Consider the following 24807-nt stretch of genomic DNA (forward strand, 5'->3'; position numbering starts at 1 on the left):
AAACCACCTTTTTCCGGTCGAGAACCATGGCCTCGGATTTGGAGGAGCTGATTCTCATCCCAGCCGCTTCACACTCGGCTGCAAACCGCCCCAGTGCCTGCTGCAGGTCCTGGCTCGAAGAAGCCATCAGGACAACATCTGCAAACAGCAGAGATGAAATCCTGTGGTTCCCAAACCAGGCCCCCTCCGGCCCCTGGCTGCGCCTAGAAATTCTGTCCATAAATATAATGAACAGAACCGGTGACAAAGGGCAGCCCTGGCGGGGTCCAACATGCACTGGGAACAGGTCTGACTTACTGCCGGCAATGCGAACACAGCTCCTGCTCTGGTCATACAGGGACCGGACCCCATACTCCCAGAGCACCCCCCAAAGGACACCACGAGGGACACGGTCGAATGCCTTCTCCAGATCCACAAAACACATGTGGACTGGTTGGGCATACTCCCATGAGCCCTCGAGGACCCGATGGAGAGTATAGAGCTGGTCCAGTGTTCCACGACCAGGACGAAAACCACACTGCTCCTCCTGAATTCAAGGTTCGACTATCGGTCGGATTCTCCTCTCCAGTACCCTGGAATAGACCTTACCGGGAAGGCTGAGGAGTGTGATTCCCCTGTAATTGGAACACACCCTCCGGTCCCCCTTCTTATACAGAGGGACCACCAAATTAAACCAAATTAAATTACTTGTATATGAATTGTGCTTTACAAATAAAGTTATCCTTATTTCACTCACTAGTCTATCTAATCAATAGGAAATACTGGGTCTTGCCACCCATCTGTCAATATGGCATCACATTCCTAAATCTGCACCATCTGTAGGCAGGCCATTTTACGAAACTGGTGCTATTTGAATAGTAAATGCTACAAATGTATTTGCATGGTCAGTTTGATGAGTATATGATTAACTATGGCCATTTTAGTTAAATATACCACCCTGTCACATGCGATCCCTGAGACAAGAGTCCTCTATTTTCAATATCAAAATATAGAATAAAAATAATTTTGTCTCTGAGGTAGAAAAGATACTATGGATTTTAGTTTTAGTTATTTTAAGCTTTAACTGTTTATTACTTTGTTATTTTCCTGTTTTTGTGTGTGCTTGGCCTATACTTTGGTCTTATTTATTGGTCTGATCCATGTTTTGCGGTTTCGTTCAGGCATTCTACACGGACACCTCCAGCACAACGCGGGTCCTTCGCCTGTCAATCGCGCATGCGCATCAAACGTTGCTGCCGTAACCCTACAGCAGCCGCGGCGCACATCTCCAAACCTGCGATGTTTTCCCTCATCTAAGCTCCAATCTGCGCCGCATTTACACAAGATGAGGTGGCCTTGGTCCTGACTCTGTCCGGAGTAAGTATGAGCTTCCCCGGGCCGCTCTGCTCCGGGGATCCGCCTTTATGGAGCTGAAGTTTGGACAGCAGCTGGCCTGTCCTCGGCACAAAGAGACTGCTGTGAGCTGCAGCTAACTTGAGCCTCATTTACAAACCAGCCAACGAGCCCGATCCACTGTATACCTATTGTATTTATAAAGGTTATTTACGCACTCGAAAGCATATTTGAGCTCCTCCTCTCTGCCTTCGTTATCTGTTTTCTTAATCTAGACTTAAATCCTGTCGTTGATTTGCTGATTACTGAAACCAACCTTCCGCATAACAGGCATCCATGTTTAGCAAAGTGTGAATGATTTTCACGTCACCGATGAAGGAGCGTGAGTGCTTTCTTGCGTAAAAGTCTTTAAATAGGTGGCGTTCTATAATTTGATGATTTCAGATTGAGGGCAGGGCCTATATAACTCTATGGGAGACTCTATGACTGTTTTTGAAAGAAATATCCAAAATGAAAGTCTACTAATGAATTGCTGTATGAGATGGCTCCACAAACGTGTCATTTTAATGTTATAGTTTAAAGTCATTTCGTCTGACAGCAATCACGTTTTTGGGATTGAATAAAGGCACTACTTTCTAAAGATAGTGTGAAAAAAAAAATGAGATCTTGAACTTTGTGCCAGTTTTAATTTCATGTGAGAGATATTTTTTCAAAAAACAGGTCTACAAATCCGTAATATGACAGTTGAAGCCCCAGTATGTCACTTTATAGTCAAAAAGTAAAATAAAGCATGTTTTCTATTTTGGTTGTTTTTATTGTATTGATCCTTACTGTGAGCAGGCTTGCATCTTCACAAATTTTACCTCTTGCCTGAAGGGGAGCCTTCCTACTTTCCATGGAAATGCTGTTCCTTTGGCTATAACATCGTACAGTATGGCATTAAACTTTTTTTTATATTTCCATGGAATCATGCAGGTGATGTGCCACCTCCTGAAAGTTGCATAATGTGCCTTTTAAACAACAAAGTCTATTATAGAATTCCAACCTGTTCTCCAGCTCAATTTTAAACAGTTGTTATTATAGTTATTATGTTGTGATGTCATGTGGACGTAACCTATTAGCCCATCCTTTCACTTAATCCACTGGACTGCTGACTATTGTGAAGTAAAGCTGTGTGTGTTCTGACATGGCATCTATCGCTCTGTAGTAAATAAATATATATTTCAAAAGAAGTCAGTTTCTATATAACAGGGATCCTTGTGTTGTTGCAGTATATCTTTTCTTGCGATACCAGTTATTGCTAGACTTGTCACACGAAAAAATGAAGAGTGATATATTGCAGAATTACGCCATAAAAGTGTACTGTTCCAGCTTTCACATATTGAACAATAAGTTGATATAATTGTGATAGTAGGCCTGTCACGAAAACAAATTTTGAAGTTATTATGAAGATATATCGCTGAAGTAAATAGACGATAAACGATAATATAATGACAGAAAAATAACCCAAGAGCAGATTTAAAAGACAAACAATATTCTAAATCTACAATATTGTTAAAATGAGTTTTACAGTTTAGTTTAGTTTGCATCTGTAATGAGTCATTGAATTTATATTAATTTAACCTTTTATTTTTTAAATATTATCACATAGCCAAAAAAAATTAAATTGCTTCAGCTTTCATGTATTGAATGATAAGTCGATATAGTGATTATCGTGACAAGCCTATTTATCATGTTAACTAATTTTGTGATATTTTTCTGATATACTGTGCAGACTTACTCCTGAGTCATGTCCCCATGAGTGTGCTTCTCCACAGTGAAATGATTTGTGTTTTCTTTGCTGTCCGCAGTGTGGTGTGGAAGCCTGGGCTCATGTGTCTTTAGTGGATCCCTGACATGCTGGCCTGTCTGCCGGCCTCTGCACACTCTGCCCCCCCTCTTCTGTGCCTGCAGATGAACACTGGACCTCCGAGATGTACGTGTCACACGGCTTTACTGAACACCTGAGTGTAGAGTTTAGAGCAGGGGGAGTAGCTCCACTCCTAGACAGCATTATGGCATCGAGGAGGAGTGCTCATCTTCTGCAACAATGGTAGAAATTTAAGCCCAAAAAAATACTGCCAATTTGCACAGTGACTAGCGGAAAACTCATTAGAGACTGGGATACATATTATTAGGATTATAGCCTATTGTTGTAATTCATTTCCCATTTGAGTTAAATATGTAAATGTCATTTTCTGGTCATGTGTCTCTTTCAGGGGAAACCACACAGAAGATGAGATCTCCGAGCTACCCCAGCCCTGCAGAGTTGGACGCATATGCTAAGAAAGTTGCCAATAGCCCTCTGACCATTCAAATCTTCCCAAACAGTGTCAAAGTCCCTCAGAGGAAGCACGTCCGGCGCACGGTCAACGGCCTGGATACATCCTCTCAGCGCCACAGCCCATACTCCTCTCAGCTGAGCGCAAGTGCAGGCCTGTTGGCTGTGCTCAGAGCTCCTGTCAAACAGCAGTCCACTACCCGCACCCGGACCACCCAGAAAGCAGCCATGAACCTCCACAGTGGCCCCTATGGCCCTCAGGGCACCCTGAACAGCACTCACATGCAGGTACCTTCACAACAGCCTCCCCTCACACATCCTATGGGCCTACAACCGACCCCTCAGACCCTCCCTCAGACCTTGTCACAAACCGTGCAGCATCCCTCTACCCTGCAGCACAGGGGCCTGTCCCACCCAGGGCCCCTGCAGCGGCAGCAGAGCCTGTCCCAGCTCCAGACAGGCCAGAGGCCAGCCTACCCTCATGGGCTCCAGAGGCAACAGAGTGTGCCCCTGCCCCGGCAGTGTGCCCCCCCAAATCAGCAAGCACCACAGCTGCACACACTCAGGCACCATGGCACCGGTCCTCCCCACACGGCCCCCCATAATGTCCCTCACAACGTCCCCCACAACGTTTTAGTCGCCCCATCCCAGGAGCTCCACCACATGCACAACATGGCACACCAAACTCTCCCTCAAACTATGACCACTGTAAGACCATCCACTCACCCTCCAGCAGGGCACCAGCCTGGATCCCATGGACCTCCCCATCCAAGACCACATGGACTACACCCAGGCCAAACTGCACCTCAACCACGGGGATTACACCCAAGCCAAACAGTACCTCAACCAGGGGGACTACACCCAGGCCAAACTGCACCTCAACCGGGAGAACTACACCCAGGCCAAACTGCACCTCAACCAGGAGGACTACACCCAGGCCAAACTGTACCTCAACCAGGAGGACTACACCCAGGCCGAACTGCACCTCAACCAGGAGGACTACACCGAGGCCAAAACCCACCTCAAACAGGAGGACTACACCCAGGTCAAAACCCACCTCAACCAGGGGGATTACATTCAGGCCAAACAGCACCTCAACCAGGGGGTCTGCACCCAGGTCCTCTCGGAGGACCTCAACAGGTTTCCTCTAGAGGACCCCAACCTGGGGTGTCTGGAGGACTACAACCTTGCCCCTCAGGAGGTCCACAGCAGGGCCCCCCCAGAGCACCGCACCCAGACCCACCCGAGGGAACTCCTTTCGTAGGTGACACTACTCAGCAGCCTACCCCGGGTCACTATGGGCCGCGTAAACTACCCGATGCAGATGCCCCTCCAAATGTGACTGTGTCTACCTCTACCATCCCACTGTCCATGGCGGCAAGCCTGCACCAGAACCGCCCTGGGGACCTGAGCAGCATCGTTCTGCAAATAAACCAGCTGTGCCAGGCTCGTGCGGGCATGGGTGGTACCTCTGTGTGCGAAGGCCAGATTGCCAACCCCAGCCCCATCAGCCGCAACCTGCTGATCAATGCCAGCTCCAGAGTGGCCCACCCTCCGGTCCCAGGTTCAGCCAACAGCTTCCATGTGGGGGGAGGTCTGGACAAAGTCCCTGGTCACCCTACTGGGCCCTCTCTGCACGCTCCACACAATATGAACGTTCCTAATGGGCTGCAGACCTTTCATAATGAGCCTGACAAAGCTCAGAGTCTCCTCCAGCGCTCCTGGGCCCAGCACCAGCTGGCCCACATGCAGCAGCCTCCAGAGGGAGCTCATCCCTGTAAGACCCCTCGCCTGGAGCCCCCTGCTGACTGTGGCTTTGGCCCTGCTCAAAACCTCACCTATCCACACAAAGCATCTGGCTCTGCCCAGTCCTTTCCACTCAAACACCAGGAGAAAACCCGCACCTCACCTCCTCGCTGCTCTGGGGGCTCGCTGCCTTACATGGAGGCTCAGTACCTGCAGCATCCCTGGGGCCCACCTCAAGAAGGCCCAGGTTTTCAGGGCCCCCGGCCAGGCCCCTCAGATAGGTTTCCCGGGCAAAAGTACAAACCGGGGAAGGAGGATCCTGGTGTTCAGCCAAAGCTCATACCCAACCTGGATTTCCTGCCAGGGAACTTCCAGATGCCACGCTTTGGGGAACAGAGCTTGGACATGCGGGGCCCTGGGCAGGATCCCGGGCCTGGGGGGCCTCTGCACAGACATCACCCCGGGTACAGATAAATGCAGACTACTCAGGTGTGCTCAGGGGAGTTTCTGAAATCTGAGGCACTGAGCTGTACCTGTTCCACCATCATACTCTTTATTTTCATCAGAACATGCCATTCATATCTGCTCCATTCAGCACAAAGTTTTGTCACTGATCATTTCCACAGAAGTGAGTGCACTAAATAGGAGCAGGTTTAGCATGTGGCCTTCCTCTGCTGACCGCCTCAGGAGCGCGGGGTACTAATGTTGGCCTTTGTGTAATCTCTGCTTTTTGACCCATCGAGCCTCTGGTGTAGTCACTGTTGGAATATAACCCGTCTGTGGGTGCATTGTTTCACTGTGTAAAACGTAGGGGAAAGGCATATTGATCACTGCATTGTCTGTCTTCAGAAAAAAGCCTTAATCTGGATTATCCTGCTGAAAAACTACTTGAGATTCCTGATGAAACTTTATAATTAATGACTGGGCTGCACAGTGTTTCTCTCTCAACTTTGAGATTGAAGGTTCAACACCTGGACTCCTTATGCCCCATGTTACTGTGAGTCCTCTCCTCCTCCTCCCACCAAAGACTGCCTCAGGCTTATAGGGAGACTAGAAAACACTTAAAAATAGACATTTTTGGCAACAGGTGAATTTCACAGCATCAGAACTGCAGTTTTTATGCTTGATTACCCTGACTGAGAATGTCCAAATACTGCGCTTTCTTTCCAGTACGAGGACTCGAGCAGGACTTGGCATTAACAAGCTAACTGGTCAAATATTAATACAAAATTAATAATAAAAATTTTACAAAATGGTACAATTTATTATACTATATTATACTATCTAAACCATTAAAAAAGTGATTTTAAAGATCCCTGTTTAGGCATAAAACTGAATATAACGCAACTTTTTTAATTTTTTTGTAGAAGTATGGTATAGTAAAATTGTACAGAAAAAAAAAAAAAAAAATTAATTGTGGTTATATTTGATCACCTGTGAGCAAACATGGTCATTCCTGCCCTCGAGTCCTCTTTAGTGTGCACACTTCGTATATGAGTTCCATTTTGATTTGAAGGAAAAAATTTTCTGGTTGCACACTTTTCACTTGCATGTGCTGTGACATAATATTTATACAAAATAGGGCTGGGTACCATTAAGATCTTTTTCTGTACTGAGCATAAATGACACCTTTCTGTACTGCTACATGAATACTACCTTTTTTATGCCAGTGCTGTGTAATTCATGATGTAAAACTAATATAACAGTAGTTATGTTAACAAATCTAAGAAAATCTGAGGAAAATTCTGTAAATTGGAAAACGAAATTATTTATGATTTGGTTGTGTTGCTTTATAAATCATTCTGGTGTGGTGGATCAGATGTTAGGGTTGGGCCATATTGACAAAATTAATATCTTGTTTTGGTTTTTTTTTTATCACGTGAATCCTGTAAAATTTGTGAAAAGATCATTTTTCAGGTTTTGATTTGATTGCCGTTATGTCTTGCTTGAGGTTCAAGTATCTCACAAACATTAATGGATTGTAAAGCTTACCACAGCAGTTCATTTACAAGCAAAGTAGGTAAAATTACTTCAACTAAGAGCAATTTTTATATAATTTTAGTTTATTTAACTTTGACTATAATAATCTAACAATTGAATAAAAATTATTTTCCAAATTCAGGCAACATAAGATTTTTTTTAAATTGCAGTTATCAATGATAATCTCACTGTTTTATTAAAGGGACTGCACTCAACATCAACATTCTAAAACCACAAATGTGAAAATTATGTGAACTTACCATTTTATTTGTTTTTCGCTTCATCTTCACCTCTACACACAGTTATCTTTTTATATACAGTACCAGAATTGGATATTTAATGGTAGCCAGCCCTTCTCCCACTGTGCATTAATACTACATATGTGATGTGTACTGGGTGAATGGAAGTGAGAGTCAAGGTAAATGTACTTCTACTGAAAGCCATTGTCTGTGTGCGCTGCAAAAAAGGAATATTCTTTTTTTTAAATATATATATTACTTGAATTCACAAAATTAATGTATCTATGTTTAATTTTGTGTACATTAATGATAAAACTGGCAAAATATATCAAATAATGTACACTTAAAAGAAATATACCTGGAGTTGTGTTTTGTTTCATTCCCACATGTAACACATAAACCCTGCATATTTATGTTATTTTTTCAAACAGAAAACTGTTTTTACCTTGTGATCACGTTTTAAACTCCGTGCATCTTCCTTAGATTTATTTGGATTATTTCAGGTGTGGAATTGCCTATATTTACTGAACTAAAGGCAAAAGGTAGCTGTTAGCTTGAAAAGTACCACTACATGACATCACAAGGTGGAACACCACATTTTGAGCTTTGGAGACGTAGACAGACTGATAATAAAGCTTTACTGAAAGATGTGTGAATGAAACAAAACACAGCTCTATGTAAAGCTCCTAAGAATCAATTTTATGTTCTATAGGACCTTTAAGTCTAAACTCAACAACAAAATGCATTCATAATTCTGAAATGTGATTTTAAATCAATATTCCTTTTAGCAGAGTGACTTTAGGTGTGGATGTGTGTATCTTTTTTTTTGTTTTTTCTTTTAATATCTTCAAATTATATCAACTTTTATTTATTGTTGGACCACTGCATTCTGGGGCCACATGTGCAGACGGTGTTCTGCTGAAGTGCTTTAACCTGAAGATTTTCTCTAATACCTTTTTTGACAAACTTTGTTTTTTTTTGGTTCCTGCTCATTGTACTTGACGCTGGTTTATTTTTGTCGGTATCCTTGTTGATGTGCCTGCCCCTTTTAAAGCTGCTAGTAAATGGAATCTTAAGCCACGGTCCTTTGCTGTGCGTCAGAGGGCTGCACCATATGAGAAAAACGGTTTTAATTTACCATTTTGAAACTGGTAAAGTCGAATTCCATTAAAACAAAAATGTAAATTATTTTATTTATTAGACAAAAGGCAACCAGAATAAAAACAAGGGTGGACTGGGACCAAATTAAAATGTTGGAAAGGTTTAAGGAGCTGTATGTAGCTTTTGCTCTTACTGTTTGTTTGTGTTAAAGTATTACAATCCTAATTGAACCTGGGTTGCCAGTGCCTTAACCTGCAGATAGACGACACATCCAAGTTTTTCTCGGTATATGGACAGACCATGCCTCAAGTGAAAGTTCACAATCCCCAGAAATCACTCACTAAACTGCAGAGGCTGCACTAGGACTGTTTCATGATCGGCTGTAGGTGCTGAGATTCCTTTTCACCAACTGGATTTCAACATTGAAACTGGCAACCCAAATGAGAGACGCTTTCTCATTGGATAATGACACTAAATTATAACAAAAACAACTTGTCCATCATGTCCAATATTTTTGTAATTAAGCAAACAATTGCTACCAGTAAAAGCTGTATTTGATTTGAACATGTTTAACCTGTATCTAGGGATACAGGTTATGTTTGTGGAGTCTTACATACAGTTCCTTTAATTCTTGTGGCATTTTCAAATGATTATACATAATTTTTCGAGTTGTATTAGAAAACAGTGTAAATATTGCAGAATTTAGTATTTTCCTCAAATGGATCTAGGGTAAAAAGTCTAAAGTTAGTTATTTTGTGCAGCCCTGAACCCAGCCACTGTACAGGCTCAGAGTACGGGCCGTGTTGGATAAGCTAACTGTGCTGCTGCCTCACATGACCACAATGCTCCTCACCAGACTAAAACACTAAATAAACTAAATTACATAGATTTGCCTTTAGATCATATGTCGTAATTCAATTTGAATCTCAGTTCCTATATTGTCTTCAAAGGTCCTATATTATGCTAAACTGACCTGTGACCTTTTAGGCATGTTGGAATGTTGTTTCTCATCAAAACCATACCTGGAAAATGTTCTGTTCCACTTTGTGATGTCATGACGTTTTACCTTTACCTTTTACCTTTAATTCAGTAGAGATTGGCAATTCAAGGTCTGAAATCATCCACATGACTCTAGTGATGGTGTATGGAGTATATAAACACAGTGGAACACTTCCTGTATTACCACATGACATCACATGATGGAACCGAGTGTTTTCTCTTTGAGAGAAGAACTCAGCAGGGAAATGGTGTAATATTGTCCCTTGTATGTCCATTCCACAGCTAGGTTTACAATGTTTAAAGTGAGTTTGACAGTTACGTATTTCTAATTCTTACTTTGGTGGGATAGTAGGCCTACCTATGGTAAATGGTTAATATATTTTAACATGAGGCAAGTGGGAGTTTGTGAAAAAAGTTTCTAAAAAGGAATCTATCTCTTTATTTTTCGTCGTTACATAAAATTTATCTAAAGTGCAACAACACTTAATGTGCAAAGAACACGTTTTTGTGACAGTTTTAGCATTTGAATAAGAAAATCTATGTGTTATCATATCATTTTATTCAATATAACAGTTAGTGTAAATTAGACGAGCATTGGGCCAGAACGTAAAATTATAAATTTCACCAAAATAGTCAAACTAGGGAAAACTGGGTCATATTTAAAGCAAAATTTTAAATATACTTAGGTTAATTAGGTGTTAGTGAAATTTGTATTCTAATCTCAACATTGTCAACCTGCATCATCTGGTTGTGACCGTTCACAGGATGCTCCTCAGTGTTGTTAAAGGGCATTCACCAAAATGCAAGGCTAAAGGGTGCAGAGAGCATTTAAAGGGCCCATATTATGCTATTTTCTAATCTGTGTTGCGGTTTTCTCATCAAAAACATATGTGGAGTTGTGTTTTGTTACATTCATGCATGTTTAACACCCAAACCCTGCATATTTAGGCTGAGTTCTTCTCAAACAGAAAACACTCCGTCTTCCGTTCCACTTTGTGATGTCATGTGGTAATAGACGAAGAGCTCCACTATGTTTTTAAACTCCATACACCTTCACTGGAATTACCTATCTCTGCTGAACAAAAGGTAAAAAGATAGTTGTTAACTTTAAAACTACGACCTCATGACACATAAGGTTAAACAGAGCATTTTGAGCTTTGGAGAAAATATGTGTGAATGAAACAAACCACAATGCCAGGTATGTTTTTGAGGAGGTAACAACATTATAAGATTGCTTAAAGCTCTTAAGAGTCAATTTCGCCTAACATATCACCTTTAAAAAGCCTGAATAAGCCTGAATAATGCATAATTATTAAGAGGCATCTAAAGCCATTGGTTAATACAGTTGGTCAAATCTGCCTGTTACTCATAGCATAGAGCGGTATTAAACTAAAAATCTTGATAACAATATTACCAACTTTTGAGGAGCACTGTTGCAATGGAACTGTGAGGCAAAGCAGCCCTTGTTTGAGCCCATGTGGGTGCATCCTATTCCTCATGACTTCCCTCAGGAACCTTTTGATTGTAGTCCGCCCAATAGGAAACAGCTTGATTCTCTGATATTTGGGGGAGAGGATCAAAAATAGAAAAAACAAAAATGTGTACGCAATCCATTTCTCTAAGAGGTGGCTGCACAACCTTTCTGATAGAGGGTCTGCAGTCTTGTCTCCATGGAGATGTAATTCCTTTACCAGGAGTGTTCCACAGTATGACATAAAGTTTCTGTCTTGCATTTATTCAATCACAGCTTTTTTATTTTGTGTAAATCATGTATTCTTACTTTGAGCAGGGCTTCTTCTTCACAGATCTGACATGTAAACTGGCTTAATGGCGTGATTAACTTGTCTCCATGTAGAAAGATGAGTGTAATACCATACTGTGAATCATTCTAGGCAAAGCAAAAACATCTCCATGGAGACAGGTACAGACCCTTCATTAGAAATGTTACAAGGTGCATCTTTAAAATTAAGATGAAGAACAGATCAGCATTCTTTGAATTGGTTGAAGAAAAAAGTCCCAAACCTGACCTCATTTATGAGAAGGTAACAACATTCTAACATAGTTTAAAGCTCACAAGAGTCAATTTTGCGTAATATAGGACCTTTAAACTACAGGCAGATTGTTGTGTCATGTGAACACAACCTATTTCTAGATTCTGCAATTCATTTCTAGTTTGAGGAGATGATGTTTTGAGGAGATGAGAAATGGGATGCAGCTGTAGCGTATTTATTGAAGTGCCTAGTGCGGGCCCCTTACTTTGCCCTGGGTGAATGCAACTTCACTGAGCTAGGGACCAAAGCTGCTGGAACTACTGATGCTGTGTGCCGCCCACACTCCTCAAGTGCCACACCAGCTATGCCCCACCCCCGAACCTCTAGTCCCGCTCCCCTGGACTGTACAATGTGTGGGGTAGAAGGGGGGAGGGTGTGACTGTCTACTGTGTTGACTAATCTTCAGGAATAATGTCTTGCACAAACATTCCCCTTGGACAATAAAATTTGCAAAGCTCAAACTGAGTGGTCTGTTTACCTCCCATAGACTTGCACCAATTTGCAATTTTCATCAATTATTCTCAGCCTGCCACGATCCATGGAGAATGGCACTTTGCAAACAAATGGTCCACATCACATCCTACTGCAAATAGAAAGTATAATAGTCAGAGGTAAAAGTTGAATGTGTGTTCCAGTTATAGGTAAAAGTTGAATGTGTGCATGCACAGTGTAGCTTGTTGGTCTAGGGGTATGATCAAATCCCAGACGAGCCTGTTACCTAAGCAGTGAGGTCTGTGTATCTCTTAACAGCTGCACCAGTTTACCATTTCCACCAACTAGTGCAACACTTAGAATGCAGCTTTTGTGTGCAGATATTCAATTCCAGACTTTACAACCCAAAAGTCCATTCAATTCCCAGTTGATGAGAATTCACAACTGATATCAGTTAGTCATGCTACAGGTGAACTATAAAGCATTGTGGCTCATTGGTTTAGGGGTTCTTGTTTCACATGCAAGAGGGCACAGGTTCAAATCCCAGATGGTAATTGTTTTTTTCGCTTGTCCTCAGTAAGCTGCACCAGTTTGCAGTTTTCCTCAACTGTCCTCAGCCCGCCATGATCCATCAAGGATTTTGCAAACTAAGGTGGCGTGTTAGGCTAGGGGTATTTGTCTTGCTTAGGGTGCAAGAGGGCCCAGGGTCAAATCCCAGATGAGCCCATGGCCTCTGCCCTGCTGCAGGATTCTACCCAGAATCCTGCTTTCCAGTGTGTGCGGGTTTTCAATTCCAGTCCCAGATTGTCCAGCTCAAGGAACAGTGCATTAACCTCATAACAAATCATTATTCCCAGCTGATATTACTCAGTCAGTTGTTGGTCATGCTACAGGTGAGTACTTTATTGCTTGACAAATGAAACATCTGCCAGAGTCCGTTTGACCACATCACGTCCTACTGCAAATAGAAAATTCATATGCTGGAAATTATTTATTAATTCACAATCAGTTGGTAGGGTTAAGGTCAGGGTTACTAGTCTAAAAGCAGTAACAAATCCCCAAAGAAATTTGGATGTAGTGCAGATCTCTCTTCTCAGCGGCTACAGCCAGACCCTTCTTGGGGGGAAAACAGCACAGGTGTAGCAAAAATCAAAGACTTTTTCTGTGATCCAATTTGTGTCTATACATTCAAAGGGCATTGGAGCCTGCTACCAACAACTTTCAAGGTTTTGTAGACAATCCTTTTTCAAAGGATCCCTCTTCTCAAGGCAGTGCTTGGTCAAAGGTCTTCTCCTCCCACAATTAACCTACCATAACCAGGAAGTGAGGAAAACCCAGGGCAGCCCATTTTAGCTCCAAGTAAACATTAGCTTTGCTTGTGGCAGTATTATAGCCTATGAGGTCTATCCAAAGCGTGATTATTGCTAGTTGAAAACTTTACCCAAAACCCCGCCTTGATGACTTGAAAAATAGTTGGCTATGGTAATTTTTTTTTTTTTTTAAACTAAACATCACATAGCACGTGCCCATTTATCAAATGCTGAGCTACACACAATTGCATCCAACTCAAAGGTTTGGCCTTTGGCTTCAGAACAAAGGTTTCAAGGACAGAACTGAGCTCTTTAGCATTTCTGTCAAACGCATTATCCACATGCACATTAAAGTCACCTGTAATGACTAAACCTTCACCAGCACCATAAGTCTGTGCAAACGACTGAAAGCATCTCAGTAAAATCATCAATAAAACTTAGTGCTGGGGTGGGGTTTGTATATGACTAAGCAGAGTATGGAGGGGGATGTTTTAGCTCCATTTTAAAGGAAACATACTCAAATAATGAAAACACCCCAAATGACAACCTTTGAGTAACTACATTATCTTTAAAAAAAACACACACACACACACATCTCCTCTCTTTTTGTTTGCTCCTATTTCAGATTCAAATTTGAATTTGGGTGGAGTTGATTCCACTAGAATTGCAGAGATAAAATCAGTAATTAAAAATGATCTGACATTGAGCACAGCAAGTTTCAGATTAGTCTCAGTAAGACTGGATGTTATCTTCTTACAGGGAATGTGAACTAAATTTCTTTGATTGGACAATCTAACTGTCCTTCTTTTAATCAGTCTACGTGGTGTAACTGTAGATATAGCTCCATCACAGGGCCTCAGCATGATATTATTTTTTATCATAACTGTATGTCCTGGGACAGTAGAGGCCCAGTGTGTCCTAACTCTTGGTGATAACAGCTCTGGGGGAAGGCAGGAAAGGGCAAGCAGAGGGGAGTTTGGGTGAGGGAACATGAGAGGGCCGAGGAGGCAGAGCAAGGGGGAGTTTGGGTGAGGGCCGAGGAGGCAGAACAATGGGGAGTCTGGGTGAAAGAAGAGGGGGGATAGATGGGTATGGGGAAGAGCTCGGCACAGTTAATGCCAGAACTCTTCGCGCTATACTGGGTGTGAGGGGATCTTAATTCCTGATCTAATTCCTTAGGAAGCCTGTATAAAGCCCTTATGAATCCCCACATGAAGGACACACTAGCACCTTGGACAGCACCAGTGCAGCAGAGCTGTTCTGTACTGCTTTCACTACATTGTTTTATTCTTATCTGTTCTGTATTTCAAATGTAATAAACATACAAAATACATTTTAAAACGTTTGAATTCATGGATTGATTGATTTAAGTTATTAAACCCCCAGCTAAGTAGAGCTTTATCTGTGTCAGCACCCAGACTATGGAACAGCCCTCTGCCTGTCAAATCCTCTCCGTCTTTAACACAGTTTAAGGCTAGATTGAAAGCCCACCTCTTCTCCCTAGCATTTAATACTAACTAGACAGGATATCTTGGTGTTTTATTATACTTTTCCTTTGTATAATGTCGTGGTCTTCCTGACCAAACCTAGGTCAAGATCTTGAGATGGGTCCCCACTGACAGATTTGATACTCGATATTGATTCTGATACTACAATGATGATTAAAAAAACACTCTTTCTTTAGACAATAAAATACAATTTTCAACATTAAATCATGGTACTATTCCCATGTGGCCTTATATCTTTGTAATCCCTCAGTTATTGGTTCCATAGTGGTTGTAAACTAGTGGGGTCTTATACAGCTCATGATCATTCTAAAGCTATTCAGGAAAGATTTCTGTCATGTGAATGTGACATTTTTAGATACTTGCACAGATGAGTATCTAGTTTTGAATTAGTTAGCATTTAGTTTTATCATCTATCAATATCTGAGTTTTAATACTTTTGACAAACCTAATACCTCATAACTATACAAAAGTATAATAAACTTTTTATTTTTTTTTATTTATTTTTTGCTTGTTTAATGCTAGTCAAAGGTAAAAATGTCTCTGTCTGTTCAGGTCCTCTGCTTCTTCTTGTTGGACCTCGGAGGCTAGTGAGAAGTGTGAGAGGAGGACTTCCTCTGATGTAAGACCCTCTCTGCTTTTGCAACCTGAAAAACTTTTCAGACTTTTTCATCCTCAGATAGACGCTCCCACTGCGGAGAACACAAGTTAATATCATTTCATGCATTTTTGGTCCCTCCAAGTTTTGCAGTCAATGAACCTTGAAAGTGGGACTAAACACCTAAACTCTGCCCACAACTACATTTGCACGCATGCGGAAGCATGCATGCATTTAAAAATAATTTTATTTGCAGATGACACCAATATATTTTTCTCAACACAGAGTTAAGTAAAATCAAATTATGGATGGATTCCAATAAGTTATCCCTAAATTTAAAAAAGACAAAAGCTATGTTTTAAGGTCATTATAAAAGAAATTCAGAACTTTCAATACTTGTTGATGGGGTCAAAATTGAGTGGGTTTCTAATATCAAATTTTTAGGTATAATGATTGATCAAAAGCTGAGCTGGAAACCACACATCAGATACATACAATCTAAGGTCTCAAAAAGTATTGCTGTAATCAACAAAGGGAAATACATTCTTAATCAAAAGGCTCTTTACATATGGTACTGCTTAATCATACTTCCATATCTGACATATTGTATTGAAATTTGGGGCAACAACTACCAAATGTTACTTCTTCCCCTTTTCAAATTACAAAAACGTGCTGTGAGAATCGTGCACAAGGTTGGTTACCTGGACCATACAAGCAATCTGTTTTTCAAATCAAAATTATTAAACATTTTTGATCTGGTAAAATTCTACACTGCTTTGCTTTTGTATAAAGCAAACAAAACTATGCTGCCATTAAATATCCAAAACCTGTTCAGCACACAGGATGTACACTATGATTTAAGGGGAAGGGGTAAATTTAAAACAAAATCAGTGAGAACCACCAGGAAAAGCATGTGTTGGGAGATAACCTGAAGCAGTGCCCAAATATTTACAGCTTTAAAAGGAATTATAAAGATTTTTTGCTTTCGTTGTATAAGGGTGACAGCACTGAGTGATCTTAAAAAAATTAAATAAAATGTTTATAGATATATGTGTATATATATATATATGTGTATATATATATATATATATGTGTATATATATATATATGTGTGTATATATATATATATATATATATATATATATATATATACATATATACAGATGTGATATGTAATTTATTTTGCTATGTAAATATTTGTTAAGCTCCGGGATCAATGTACAGAAGCAACTACATTTTTGAAGCTATGATATGAACAGGGGTGGGGTAATATAAATTTTTCTTCTTCCCACTCCTTTTCGAGAGATGTGCTTTTCCTTTGTTTACAATGTAGTAAACATGATTATTCTTTTTCTCTTGGCACAAACTTGAAATAAACCAATCAATTAAATTAATTAATTAAATTAAGTATGCCTAGAGTATTCAGCAATTGTTTATTTTTAATCTGGCAAATTAGGATTTAGTTATTTAAATTAAATAATACTGTTACTAGTTACGGGAGCTTCGTAACTATTGTTTAGATGTTTTTTGTGTTCTGCTGTGTGCCAACAGGTGGCAGCACTATGGACTTCTTGTATTATTTTGCCACTGTGACCAAAGAGACCCACCCAGGGCTGGCCAGGAGGTTGCCCTGCAGGTGAACTACATATATATTTATGTTATTTATTAAACTAAACCGGTATTAGATCATTGATTACAAATATGTCATAAATTAGACTTGTTAGACCCAATGCAGAGATCTTCTTTAGTCATGTGACCTTCCTGGGAGCATATAGTGAGAGCGTCCAGGAGGTGGCACTAATCTCATCCTCACCCCCTCTGTCCTCTGCCTTCTCAGTGGAAGAGCTGGTGGGATGGGTGCATGCTGTTCCCCAGGAGCCCTTTTGTGCTCAGCTGACAGGACAGGACCACAGTGGGGCCAAGGTGGAAAGAGTGTCCAGTGAGATGGTCCAACCAACCAACGTTCAGATTCAGGTGTGTTAAATGTAACAGGTTTTCATGTTTATCTAATTATTACTTGGTTTGAGATAGTACTTGTGATAATAATTTATTATAGTTTTCATCTCTGGTATTATAGTATTGCCTGAAATATTCCACAATATGGTATTAAACATATTTATCTCCTAGGGAACAAGATGATGCCATTATGCCAAGTTACAGGTCAGGAGAGGAGACCCTACTCACAGCAAGTGTGCAATGTTTTTTGAGCAATAAAAAAGTTGTAATTGAATAAGACTGGGTAAGTTTAATCCCATACTGGCAAACATTACAGATAAACAAAGTGGTTTACCCCCACTACCCCCACTACCCCCACCAGAAAAGCTGCATAGTGCATCTTTAAGTGGCAGTTTGTGGGGAAAAAAGTTGAGAAGTAGCAGTGAGTTCTAAAACAGTATACGTCTACCTGTGTTTTTGTGAGCTTTTATAATGAAAAAAAAGTATTGTATCGAATAGTTCATTTGCGCTAATGAAAATGACACTGCATTTTGCGCCAGTTTTTGCTTTATGCAGATAAGTCCAATAATTACAGATATATTTACCATAAAGCAGGTCAAAACATTTGTAATCTCACAGTTGTTAAGAAGCAAATTTTACCATTGTAATGACAGCTTCTCTTGTCTCACTTTAGGTGTTCTTTGCTTCTCATCTCGTACCGGTACATAGCACTATGGTGACCTTTGACCTTCTAAACCATGGCCTGGCACGGCTCTTCAGTTTAACAGCTGATGATGATTGTGGTTATCTCCAAAACAGGGGCCAGCACAGGTATACTTAAACAGAGGCAAAAACATCAATAAGAAAAGGTGCAATTATTAAACTAGTGATTCTCAAAGTGTTGTATATACTGGATTCCTCTGCAGTATTAGTGTTAATTTAGAGTCTGTTTTATCCACCTTTTGGGTTAAAGATACACAATATAATTTTTCTGGTGGAGTGTCTGTCTCTATGGAGATGTTATTGCTTGGCCTTTTTTTTTTAAATTGCTCAAAACTCCTGGCTGTGAGCGGGGTTGCCTCTCCACAGATCTGACTCCTAACTTAGTCTGGTAGCATTAGCTGCTTGTCTTGTCTTCATGTGAATAGATACGTTTACTGTGGAGCATCTTAGGCAAAGCAATAACATTACCATGAAGACAATCTGATGGCAGAATCTTCACCAAAAAAGTTACATAGCACACCTTTAAAAATATTTAGAGTTGGCTCAAGTTTAGACCTATGCAATTTTTTATACCGCTTGTATGGACGGTATAATGACAAAGATTTTACCTGTAAGTTCCATATTGGAGAACAGGGCAGATTTAGTGGCCAGGTGGACCTCTTGGCACCCCCTTCTGCCCAACCCGGAGCGACAGTCACCCTCAGTCTTTCTGACCTGAGCTCTGCGGATTCCAACTATGCTGTGGCTTACCTCACTGTGGTCCCCCCCTGTAAGTTATGCATTCAGACATGGCTAAAACTGAAAATGTGAACCAACTTTGGGTGTTTTAAACTCTTTCAAATGCACTTTTTTTGTATTTAAGTAGTAGCAGGTAAAATAAACAATAAGAAATACATTGTGGTAAAAAGTGATTAGTAGGCCTGTCATGATAACACATTTTGAACACATTTGATATTGATTCTGGAAATAATGGTACATGATAATACTGAAATGAAAGCAGAAGAATCACAGTAATTCCTTTTCTGAGTGAATCATATGAAACATAATAAGGCTAGCAGTTATCCATATGAATAGTACCATGAAACACTAAAGTAGTTAGTTGCAGTGTCTATTGAACCATACTACTACAATCAAATTAATACAAATTTCCCTACTAGTGCAAAGAAAACATATTGAACAATGTTTAAGAGTAAAGATGGTAACTATCGCGCCAGGACTAGTTGATTTCGGTAATACTGAATGCTAAAGAAAATTAAATTCATTATAAAATGTAATGTTTAGTATATTTTTATGGTAAATGCTGAAAAATAATCTAATTCAACTAGTGGCATGTCATCTTTGGCAGTGTACCTGTCAAAACCGATTTAAAACAACACAGCTTGAATGTATTTTTGTTCTCCTTTAGGACCCTGACACAATGCCCCCTACCTGCTCCATCAGACGTATCCAGTCTTCCTGCAACTCCTCCGTCTGCTCTGAATCTAAGTGGAGGGCATTGCTGACTATTTCTAACAGGGGGCGCTCTGGATTGGCCTTCATTCAGTTACACAGCAGTGAAGGCATAGTCACTTTTTATCATAGGCCTCCATTATCAGAAGAAAACCTCAAAATCCACAAAAGTCCTCACCACAATCGCCACAGGACAAAGTTGCAAATTGTGGAGACTGACCTTTTAATGTTTCTGAATGTGTGCCAGGAGTGTCCCAGATCTTTGGGTGGGCTACACCTCTTCATGCTGTTCCCCCCAGGCAGAGGTCCTGATTTGGGATGGGGCAGGTAACATGAAGCGATGCCATGTCACATGTGAACAGCAGAGGGTGCAGCGAGACAATAGTGTAGAACTTAGTGGAGCAAAAAGGACAAATACCAGCTTTGTACTAATACAACTTTTGGGTTGTGTTTTGGTTAAAAGTACTTATTGGAGTTATAGTTGTTGTTACTGATGTTAATAATAATGTGAATAATTTAGAATATCAGGAACATTGGTCAAATCTGTGGTAAAAAAGGTAATATGTATTTAGTTTTAAGAGCTCCTTAAGCCATGCAAACATTCCCCAAACAATACATTGGGACTAGATAGAAATAAATGACAATTGTTCAGTTTCATTCATAAAATGTTGGTTCAGTTAAAACTCGTAGTAGTAGTAGTAGTAGTAGCAGCAGCAGCAGCAGCAATAGCAGTCAATCATTACATCAACCTACCCAGTGACTACAGGTGGAAATGAGCATTTTCTGCTGTAACCTGGCAGAATGCATATTTCCTTTTGGTCACTTTTGAACCCTGTCCCTGTATAAATTAAGAAAAAAACCCAAAACAACAACCTTACCATATCAACTCCAGCACTAGTAGTAGCTGTACTAACAGTAGTAGCTACAGCAGTAGTAGTTATGGACAAATACTTTCCGGGATCAGTACAAAAGCACAATAGTGGACCACTATTTATTTATTTGCAACAATGTTTATTTATTTATTTATCTCTTCCAGTTTCGGATGTGAAAAGAGGCATTAATTTCTTTAATTAAATATCTTTTTTAATAAAGTAAAGCAAAAAAGTATTTACAGATTTGTCATTTTCTTTTAAACTGTAATCAATGACTTGGGTTAGGTTATAAGCACCTTCTGCGCAGAGAGGACATAAATACAAAGCGTTTTGAGGGTCACAGAATATCAGCATTTGGAAAAAAAACAATGTATCGCATATTTACAGACGCTCCTTGAATGCATCTCCACTGACTAGAAGCAGTAAAGGCCTTAGGATTCATACTGTAGTTTTCTCTTTTTTTTTTGTCCTTTTTTGATAATTACATATTTTATAAGTCACATATTTAAAAAAAAAAAAAAAAAAAAATCCATCATCAGGTTTTGCAGGTAGGGCAGTTGTCCAGGTCCATACAGAATCAGTTTTTGAGCACAGAGGGGTAAACTGGATGCATTATGGGATGTTTTGGGTGAAGTAGATGAGGTGACAGGAAGGGGGTGCCCTCCAGCAGCAAAATGGTCATGAAAGTTCAACATCTCCCCAAAGTAAATCTTTAGTGAAATCCTCAGGAGACCACAACCGTTACACATCCGAAATGTGGTTTAACAACTCTAGGTCACATTCACTTATCTTTGTAGTTTTTTGTTTTATTAAAAAACGCACACTTCACTCATTCAACACCAGAGACAGAAGCTGAGCAGGCGGACTACATCAGCGTGTTGTGTAGACCATAGACCATAGAAGAGTCGTGTCCACATGATACATGGAGGAAGTCATCAAAAATATAGAAGAAACAGCTTTTAAAGTCTATATCTCTCTTAAGCAAAGTATCTTGATAGTGTTGCCGCGATGAAGAGGAGCCATTTTGAATCACAATAAAACAAAACAAAAACGGCATCTTCTACAACCACGCGTAACGCTCTTCAGCATTCTCACATCTACACTCTAATAAATCCTGTTTTTAGATCTTTTAAAAAAAGACATTCGGTTGGACAAAAGACAAGAAAACGCAAAGTAAAAGAAAACAAAAAATAACATGATCGAACGTGCGATCCATAATACAATCTCTCCCAGTTGAAGAATTTTTTTCTTGCTTTTTTCTGTTTAAGCAGAAGGATTTTTGCCGATTCAGACCCTCCTCTGAATCGTTACCCACAGTCCTCTCTGGTTTAGGGGTGGGGCTTAGCTGTTATCAGACTCGTCTTCAGCCTCTCGTAGCCAGGTGAAAAAGGCGGTGACGGACTTGAGTGCGACCCCCTTTCCCAACTGCTCTGAGGGGTCTTTACTCGATTCCCACTTATAAAAGGCCTCCTCTTTGATCACATCTTCATCGTACAGCGTGTCAAAAAACATCCTTAACAGATCTGGACACAAGCAAAAATACACAGTCAATACGCAGCTACTTTCTGCATTTGCAACAATTTTGTTATAAGGTGCCAATTAAATGTTCAGATGCTTTCTGTCTCAAGAGCACATCTTCAAGTGCTCTCCACACAGAAAATAATAGAGGCTGACTGATAGGTTGCATTTAACCAATAGACTGCAGATTTGTTGATTTTCTTTATCTCTTTAATTATTGGACCCATCCACATGAATCAAATAACAAATAAACAAAAGTCTCAGTAATACTACTCCATTCATTCCAATTAAACCATTTATCACAATGTCACGCCTGCACGGTTGGAAATAGAAGTATGTCTTCATTGACTTTTTGTTCAGTATGATGGAGGAATATGTGTACAAAATTTCAATGGTCTATGACACAGTAATTATTTTTCATCCCAGTTAACCAAATTCCATGTATTTCAATGAGAAATGTCAGACGTTGCCTGGCAACACCTTTGAAAATAGAGGTATATTCTCATTGGCTTTTTTGTTCAGTATGTCAATAGGGATGTCCATGCCAAATTTCAAATGTTTGTGACAATGTAATTTTTTGCATACCATTAAAAGGTTCAAGGGGGCGCTGTGGAGCAATATAATGTCTGACCTGTGTAAATTGTATATCTATGCGTTCAGATCAACATTTTGAAAAAACAAGTATATTCATGCTGGGAAATAGGACACTAACTGTGTGAGTTACACGCAATTAACTTTAAAAAATTGCTTTTTCCTTTGCAGGCTGGCCACACCCACATTTTATAACTAAAAGAGTTGCTTATAATCCCACATGGGTCTAGTTCATTTTGACCAATTTGCATGTTAAAAATCCGAGTCGTAAAAAATTCAAATGTGAGAGGTAAAATTTTGAAAAAATGGGGTTGCGCCCACAATGGCCGACTTCCTGTAGGGTTTAGGGTGGGGTCATAATATAATTTTTTACTTGTCTTGACATGTTCTATGTTTGTACCAAATTTCATTTGTCTACGATGAAAAAGGTCTCTCATTGCCGCAATGTATTTCAAATTTTGAGGTGGCGCTATTGAGTCATTTTGAAACAATTTTTTTGAACATCAAAATAATAAATTTTTCACCAACCTTGAATTTTGGGTTGGTTTAAAGTTTATGGGGTCAAAAGTGGCTTCAAAGCGCCTACCAAAATAATAATAATAATAATAAGAAGAAGAATGGAAACGCATTTTTCACCCATTATTTTTCTCCTAAACCATAACAGCTACAATCATGTGACTTTCTCACATTGTGCCCCATCACAAATAAGGCCCCTGTGAATTTTTTCTGAAGTCCATGACAAATCGATTGTCTTCTATGAATTTTTGAAAATGAAATTTGAAGAGGGTGCTAGAGAGTGCCTTGATTTGCATATTATTGCGTTCAGCTCTCAAATGTGCATAAACACTGTATTAGCATTTTCCCAACAAAAAATGTGTGAAAGAGAAATATTTTTTTTTTATTATTCAAAAATTTGTGATTTTGTTGAAAATTCACCCTGACCACACCCAAAGTCATATTCAAAATGTAATTGACAATCTTTAATCACACATGGGATTAGTGGGATTTGGCCAAATTTGAAGTGTTTGTGATGAAAACTGTGCGAGATGTCCTGAATGCGAGGGTATGCACTTTTGTTATTCCCGGGTTTGATCTAATATGGCCGACTTCCTGTACTTCCTGACTTTTTTCCGAGTCGGGCTCCCATTGGCCCCATGAAAATCAAAGTTTGAGGTGGCGCTACTGAGTCGTCTTTCATTATTTTTTCTCGGGGTCTTTTGTGACAATTAGAGCTCCTCGAGTTCTAATTTTTGACACCATTCACTGCCATGTCGGGGCGTGTTTACTACTTGGTTTTTGCCATTTTCCATGCTCCAGACGCGGTTTTAATGAGTCCCTCGCCGGGACGTAGTCCCAGGCTCGGGCCAAATAATAATTTATTTATAGGTGCCTTTCAAAACACCCAAGTACGGAACAAGTTAAAAACATAAAAACACACAATAGAATACAATACGAAACTGTGGTGTAGGATTGTCTGAGCAAGTTTTGAGTCGTGATTTGAAGGAAGGGGAAGAGCAATGAAGTTGCAGAGGTCAGGTGGGAGTGAGTTCCAGAGCTGGTGGTGGAGACAGGCAGACGGAACAGACAGCTGGAGAGAGAAGGAGGAGCGGAGAGAGCGAGAGGGAGTGGAGAAGATCAGAAAGATAATGTGGAGCAAGGTTATTGGTAGTTTTGAATGTAGTGAGGATAATTTTGAAGTTGATTCTTTGTTTTATGGGAAGCCAATAAAGTTGTTGGAGTATGGGGGTGATGTGGTGAATGCTACTAAATCAAAATCTGACAATTTCACCAAAAAAAGCTCATTGTCATGATAAGATAAGATTTTTATTATACGTCGCTCAGCCCTATATAAATGTATGTATTTATGACACTACTCACTTGCGGGCTGCTCCATCTGCACCATGAGGGCCTGCAGCGCATACAGGGCCTGCAGCTCCTTTTGTTCGTCCTTCAGAAACTTCAGCAGCAACTTCGACCGCTGTTTGATCACGTCGGTATTCACTTTGTAAGGGTTCTCACCTGGAAACGTTGAAAGCATTACTCTACGTAATAGCCAGAGATAGAGATATGTTGCATCGTTACATTTCTAATTTAAAACTATTCTGT

The 24807-nt window shown here is 40.2% G+C and overlaps 2 protein-coding genes and 1 non-coding gene across 11 annotated transcripts in view; 2 read left to right on the top strand and 1 right to left on the bottom strand.

Annotated features, from left to right (window-relative positions):
• The first annotated feature begins 1171 nt into the window (after window positions 1–1171).
• On the top strand, window positions 1172–6641 carry LOC117380692 (protein FAM222B-like). 5 transcript variants are annotated; one of them, XM_055226119.1, is made up of 4 exons: window positions 1249–1356; window positions 3183–3307; window positions 3591–4637; window positions 4746–6641. In XM_055226119.1, exons 2-4 carry the CDS (start codon window positions 3229–3231, stop codon window positions 5870–5872), a joined length of 2253 nt encoding a protein of 750 aa, XP_055082094.1. In that variant the 5' UTR covers window positions 1249–1356; window positions 3183–3228; the 3' UTR covers window positions 5873–6641. The 5 variants fall into 5 exon arrangements, with proteins under 5 accessions (XP_033833413.1, XP_055082094.1, XP_055082095.1 ...); XM_055226120.1 differs by having other exon boundaries at window positions 3591–4601; XM_055226121.1 differs by having other exon boundaries at window positions 3591–4565.
• Window positions 6642–13568: 6927 nt separating this feature from the next.
• On the top strand, window positions 13569–13704 carry LOC117380868 (U4 spliceosomal RNA). Its single transcript, XR_004542204.2, has one exon. It is a non-coding gene; the product is annotated as a U4 spliceosomal RNA (small nuclear RNA).
• A 7408-nt stretch (window positions 13705–21112) lies between these two features.
• LOC117379739 (eukaryotic translation initiation factor 4 gamma 1-like) overlaps window positions 21113–24807 on the bottom strand; it is a 69596-nt gene continuing 65901 nt past the window's right edge. For all 5 annotated transcript variants that reach the window (XM_033976434.2, XM_033976435.2, XM_033976433.2 and 2 more), the window contains 2 exons: window positions 24580–24720; window positions 21113–22115 (listed from right to left, as the gene is read on the bottom strand). In XM_033976434.2, the coding sequence (XP_033832325.1) occupies window positions 21934–22115; window positions 24580–24720 (323 nt within the window). In that variant the 3' untranslated portion in view covers window positions 21113–21933. The remainder of the gene's footprint in view (window positions 22116–24579; window positions 24721–24807) is intronic.

Source organism: Periophthalmus magnuspinnatus, chromosome 13 (assembly GCF_009829125.3).
Source record: "Periophthalmus magnuspinnatus isolate fPerMag1 chromosome 13, fPerMag1.2.pri, whole genome shotgun sequence".
Lineage (NCBI taxonomy): Eukaryota > Metazoa > Chordata > Actinopteri > Gobiiformes > Gobiidae > Periophthalmus > Periophthalmus magnuspinnatus.